This window comes from Nycticebus coucang, chromosome 3 (assembly GCF_027406575.1).
Source record: "Nycticebus coucang isolate mNycCou1 chromosome 3, mNycCou1.pri, whole genome shotgun sequence".
In the NCBI taxonomy this organism is placed as follows: Eukaryota; Metazoa; Chordata; class Mammalia; order Primates; family Lorisidae; genus Nycticebus; species Nycticebus coucang.
In genome coordinates this window covers 96,416,670-96,422,669 of record NC_069782.1, presented here as the reverse complement: position 1 = coordinate 96,422,669, position 6,000 = coordinate 96,416,670, and the positions used below count along the sequence as shown (strand labels likewise).

Here is a 6,000-nt window from a genome sequence, read left to right as displayed (position 1 = left end):
GGCACCAGGACTTGAGTGTTCTCATTTAGGGAGCCTTTTTTGGAAAGACTCCCACATGTGGAAGGCATAGAGCATAGTTCAGACCAAGGAGCCAAAAGTGAGAGTCCTAAGTTTAATCAGAGGAGAAGGCTGACACAGTCAAGCCAATTTGGGCAAATTGGACAGACTCTGCTTCCAGTCATTTCTCCACCAACCGAATTTTTCAACTTTCTTGGGCCCCCCCTAAAGGTCCCCTGACTATGCAGCTGCCGCACCCAGATGGCCATCGGGTCCCCCCTTCAGGCCCCCCTGCCGACTCCGCCCTCGCCCGCCCAGGCCCCGCCCCGGCCGCGCTAGGTCCTCTCGGCTGGCGAACTCACTTGGGCTATCGAGCGGCAGCGCTCGGCATTGTGGCAGGCGGCGGGGGCCGGCGAGGGCGCCGGCGCCGCGGGTTGCGGCGGGGCTGGCAGAGACACTGACGGGGGCTCGGACAGCGCGGCGCCGGCTGCTGCGAGCACCGCTGAGCTCACTCACCTTTGGTCCCGCAACTTCAGAGCCAGGGCACAATAGCCCAGGGAGCGCTTGGAGCCCCGGAGCCAGAGGGGCGCGCCGGAGCCTGGCTCGAGAGCGGGCACCGGACGCCCATTGCGCTCTGAGCGCCGGGCGGTCCTCCGCGCAGCGTGGCTGCCGCTGCCCCCACGGAAGGCACGGGCTGGCGCGGCCGGGCTCCGGGGAGGACGGCGAGGAGGAGGCGGCGGCGGCGGAGACGGCGGCGGCGAGACTGGGGCCAGGGAGAGAGCACTGGGGGAGAGGCGCCGGAGCCGGGCCGCGGGAGCATGAGGACCCGGAGCGGAGCGCGGGGTGCGCTACTGCTGGCGCTGCTGCTCTGCTGGGACCCGAGCCTGAGCCACGCAGGTAGGAAGCGATAGGGCTTGGGGTAGGGGCGAGGAGACCTTTGCACTTCACTCTACCCTGAACTTAGGGTGGTCCTTTACCGCGTCAGTGCGCCCGGGAAAAGCAGCAGGAGCGTCCAAGGTAGGAGCAGATTTCTTTGCCCATTAAAGTGGGCGATGGCTCAACTACCTCATGGGGGGTGCAAGTCCAAGGGTTCGCAGTAAGCCGGAAGCTTCCTACTTCTGTCTGGAAGAGATCACTTATTTTCCCTGGAACGGGAGAGAACGAGTCAGAGTCGGGGTCTGAGTATCCGGGAGTACACGCCTCTAGGGGACTCCTGGCTCCCCACTGGCCTGGCGTTGGCAGCGTAAAATAAACTGGCTGTTCGAGCAAGGTGTGCACTCCCTGCGGTTCGCTAGTAACTTCCTAGTCCCGGTCCCAGCTCGCCCAGGCTCTGGCGCGCTGCACCGACTGGAATCCTCAGACCAGGGGGAGGGGGGAGAGACCTGCTGAGCCACGGAAGCGTGGGATCCGTTCTGACAGCTGGAGGAGGCTGAGTTGAAGGGCTTTGGACATTGAACTGGAGCCAACGGGAGAAGCTTTGGCTACTGAAGGGAGAAATCCTGCACACATAGCTTTCCCCGAGATCGTGGGGTGCGAAGGTCTCAAAGGATGTTTTTCTAGGTGTTGGTGTGTATGTTGGAAGTGGGCGGAGGTACGTAGCGATCCTGCCGAGTTTCTCTTTAAATGGGTCACTGACATTCTCGCTGTCCGGGGAACAGACAAGGTGCGCCCTCCTCTATAGGACACCTGCTCTGGACTCAGCACGATGCCTTCAAAGAGTAGATGGGCTCTTAAAGTCACCGACCCGCTTCTCCTGCCGTGGATGTGTACGTGTCTCGCTCGTCCTGTAGCTGGACCAGGCATCACTGGCGGCTGCGTCTTCCTGGGCAGCCAGTGGACTCACTGGAGCCAGCCTCTCGTTGGTACCCAAAGCCAAGCAGGTGGGCTGGCTGCAGCCGCTTGGCGCCTCGGCTCCTGAGCAGGGGAGAGGGTCATCCTGCATGGAGTCCTCTCTGAGATGAGGCTGAGAACCGGGTAGGAAAACTGGAGCATAAAGTAGACGCCATGACGCAGCCCTACCCCATCACCACCTTTCCCTTCGAGGTTGACACCTGCCCTTCCCCCCAACCTCATAACCAAAGATTTTTCATTTAGGAATTAGTGATTCCCACGGCCGGGTGGGAGTGAGGGCTTGATTTTAGCACCTCACTTTTTTTTCAAGCCCTGTGCAGTAAAGTTACAACACTCAATCATTTGATCCAAGTTAATTACGATTTGGGCAGACTCTGGTATTTACAGCAGTGTTTTGAAGTTTGAAGGTAATGATGGGGAGGGGGAAGGCAGATGCTGAATGGCCAACCTTGTTTTAAAGGGTGCAGTTAGAAGTGGGAGGGAGGTCCTGGGTCCTGGTGTTGGTTTCTGGTTTTAAAGTGTTTGAGGAGGTGACTGAAGAGCAGAAGTGTCTATACATGCCACATGGGCAGGGTTGAGTCTTGGGAAACTGTTTTTGTACCAGCAGGCTAATGGGATAAGGAATAAATCCTGAGGTTACCCGAGTTGGGTGGGAGAGACTCTGATAGACAGGAGAAAGACAAGACCAATTGGCCTATAGTTCTCTGGGTGGGTGGGCTCAGCTGGGAAGGCTGGAGGTGGCCTGCCTTTTCTGCTTAACAAAGCATCCAGCCCCCACCTTCTCCAGAAGAAACCCCAGGCCCAGGGCTTTGATGGATTTGGGCACCAACGGTGCCCAGTGAGAAATGGCCTCCTATACTGGGCTTTGATTTCTCACTAGAGAGCAGCAGTGGTGTTGGAATTGTGCTCATTACTTAGCTCGGCAGGAGCTGCCTGCCCACCAGCCTGGAGAGGGGCCAACTGGTGGGGTCGGTCTGCAGCCTTCTCATTGCCCAGAATGTGTGGCCCTTGGAAACCTGCCTTTAGATGGCAGAACATATCTCTTCCTCCCACACAAGCTTTTCTCTCTAATGCCACAGGCACACAGCATCTTTCTTTCCCATGTTCTTTGGGCTTTTCCAGTGGATCCCTCTTGAGTCCCATCTCATTAATGGGGAAAACCAAGGCCAGAGTGTTGGTTTTTCCCAACACTTGCCTTCACTTGACTGCAAATCGAAGCCTTGTATGCACGGCTCCTGTCCAATAGCCAGGCTGATTCAGGCCATGTGGGATCCTTCCTCCAATCCTCATCCAGCCCTCTGCTGTGAGCTAAGGCAGGGAAGGTTCTTTCCTGGGATGTCCAAGGTCCCCTCAAGTGGCAGGCATCTCTCTCCTTTCCCCCAACTCTGTCCCCATATAGGAGTGAGCTCCCTTTACAGCACTGAGAATTTTTTTTAAGCCATGAAGTCTGTTGTGGAGAAATCAAAACTGGAACCATAAAACCCTGATCCTAGAAGGACATGTCAGCAAGTGACTGTCCAGGAGAGGCCACTTCAAAAGCTTTAGTTGGTCCTGGAAATCTCCTCCCATCCCACACTTCAGCCCTTCCTGGAGCTTTTAATGAGCCTTTCCTTGGCTTCTGGCTGGGATGGTTGAGAAGGAGCAAAGGTGTCATGATAACGCTTCTCTTTAAAGTGTAATTAAAAGCAGAGTTTTTCTAGTGTAGCTGCTGTGTGTGGGGGGGAGGTGAGGGGAGGGGTGATGGCCTGTCCTAATCTCACTCTACACTCACTAGAGCAAACACCCATCTGACTTAAACAAATGGAAAATCAAGTGTGTTAATGTGTTTTCTCATTAAAGTGAAAGTACCACTGCAGGGGAGGAATTTTTCTCATAATCTCTCTCCTCTGCCTCTTCCCCTCCCCCCCAAACAGGAAATTTTGTATTATAAAATTGAAAATAAAAATTCCCGGCTTGGCGCCTGTAGCTCAGCGGTTAGGGTGCCAGTCACATACCCTAAAGTTGGCCGGTTCAAACCTGGTCCTGGCCTGCTAAATAACAATGACAACTACAACAAAAAAAATAGCCAGGCATTGTGGTGGGCACCTGTAGTCCCAGCTACATGGGAGGCTGAGGCAAGAGAATCGCTTAAGCCCAAGAGTTTGAGGTCTCTGTGAGCTGTGACGTCACAGCACCTACAGAGGACAGCATAGTGGGACTCTGTCTCAAAAAAAAAAATTCCCTTCTTTTCCAATCAACTTATTTAACTGTTAAAGCTTTGGGATAGGCCCAACTTGCACAGGGTCACACTGGGACTCGGGTAGAGCTCAAGCCTCACAAACCTCATGCTTCTAGCTCTTCATTTCACCTGGGTAGAGACCCACAATCATGGGTCTGGGGTTGAGATTGTGAAACTGAAGCACCAACTAAGGCAGGCAGATACAATTGCTTTGCTAGCTGGGTTAGGCTGAAACTTGTAGCAGGATGGGGAAGGAGGGTTGAGTTGGGGACATGGATAAAGGTGGGAGCATGGATATAGCAGAGATAGAACAGAGCAGGGCCAAAGTTCAGCAGTGAAGGTCTGAGACCAGGCAAGTTTCCCCTCTACTCCCCCAAAGCACTGATCTGAGCAACTGCCTTGGCCTGAACAAGGTAAGACAGATGATCCCAAGCCAAGCTCCCTTGCTTGGATTGCAGGGCTAAACATTAGCATTTTACAGCTTTGCACACTTTTGTATATTTGGGGACAGAGTAAGTTTTTACTTTTTATTTAGAAGTTGTTTTTTTTTTTTTTTTAGAGACAAGAGTCTCATTCTGTTGCCCTTGGTAGACTGCTGTAGCATCACAACTCACGGCAACCTCCATCTCTTGGGCTTAGGTGATTCTCTTGCCTCAGCCTCACGAGTACCTGGGACTACAAGTGCCTGCCACAACACCCAGCTATTTTTTTGTTGCAGTTTGGCTGGGGCAGGGTTCAAACCCACCACCCTTAGACTATTGGGCGCACCCTATTCACTGAGCCACAGGCACCGCCCTCATTTTGAAGTTTTGGGAGCCAGTGTCCTTCTCATCCCTCTTTGGTGTTGTGTTTCTTCTGGATTGAAGGCCCTGCAACCTGTCAGGGGCTGCAAAGGCCTAAGGTGAGGTCTGTGGCCCACCTCCCCTTCCCTGAGCTTGGGAGGTTTTCTAAGGAAAGTTGGGGGTTGCCTAGGACTTTGGGGGTGGGATGGGTGGAGATGGATCCCTTCTCTTCCAAGTGCTTAGAGAACAAGGTTAGTAATTCTGACTGGACAGTCTTAGGAGACTTCCCCCAGGCCTGCTGGATGCGTATACAGTCTTTTGAACCTTAGTGCTGGGGTTGGTTCAAAAAGGCACAACTTGGTGAGTGGCGCCTGTGGCTCAAAGGAGTAGGGCACGGGACCCATATGCCCAAGGTGGTGGGTTCAAACCCAGCCCGGGCCAAAAACTGCAAAAAAAAAAAAAAAGCACAACTTGGAGCCACTGAGGCCTCCAAAAAAGGGTGGAGGGGCTGGGACTTGGGGTTGGCGGCCCTGGGCCCAGGAAAACAGATGCCCCCAGAGGGCAGGGAGGAAAAAGCGGTGGGTCAGGCCAGAGCTGCTGCTTCTCTTGGCGTCCTCCTCCTGCTCCTCACCAGTTTCCTAAACAGCTTCCACAAATAGAGTCATTAAAGCTGTGAAGGCGAAATGAAACCAAACAAGTGCGTTCTGTCCTTTTCTTTTTTTTTTTAAGCAAATGTAAAGTACCGTAATTAGAATAATACCGGGAGAGGGCAGTTTCCGGGAGGCGGAGGGACAGGCGACCCTCACCCGCCGGCACAGCTCCCAGAGTTGGGGCTGGGGCGCCACCTCCTGCCCCCATCTGGCCCGGCCCGCGCTCTGCAGGGTGCCGCGGGAGTTCCTCCCAGCCCGAAGCTTTTCGGTGGGTCCGGGGGCAAGTGAGCCCTTCGCGCGCCTTCTGGGAGACGGCTGGCAGCCGGAGGGGCCCTGGCTGGGAGCTGGGTGGCGCTGGCTTGGAACCCTGGCCCAGCCGTGGTGCCCCCGCGGACAGACAAGCCTAGGCGCAGTGCGCTCAGCCACAGGTCCCCATGGCGCCCCTTTCTCCCAGCTCCTGCTCTTCGGAGATGCTAATAGAAGTGAAAATATTTGCTGAAGT

The 6,000-nt window shown here is 54.9% G+C and overlaps 1 protein-coding gene across 2 annotated transcripts in view; it reads left to right on the top strand.

Annotated features, from left to right (window-relative positions):
• The first annotated feature begins 351 nt into the window (after positions 1-351).
• The window catches only part of UNC5B (unc-5 netrin receptor B), an 84,285-nt gene continuing 78,636 nt past the window's right edge, over positions 352-6,000 (top strand). The window contains exon 1 of one of the 2 annotated variants that reach the window (XM_053584148.1): positions 352-894. In XM_053584148.1, the coding sequence (XP_053440123.1) occupies positions 816-894 (79 nt within the window). In that variant the 5' untranslated portion in view covers positions 352-815. The remainder of the gene's footprint in view (positions 895-6,000) is intronic. The other variant, XM_053584149.1, reaches the window with a different exon arrangement.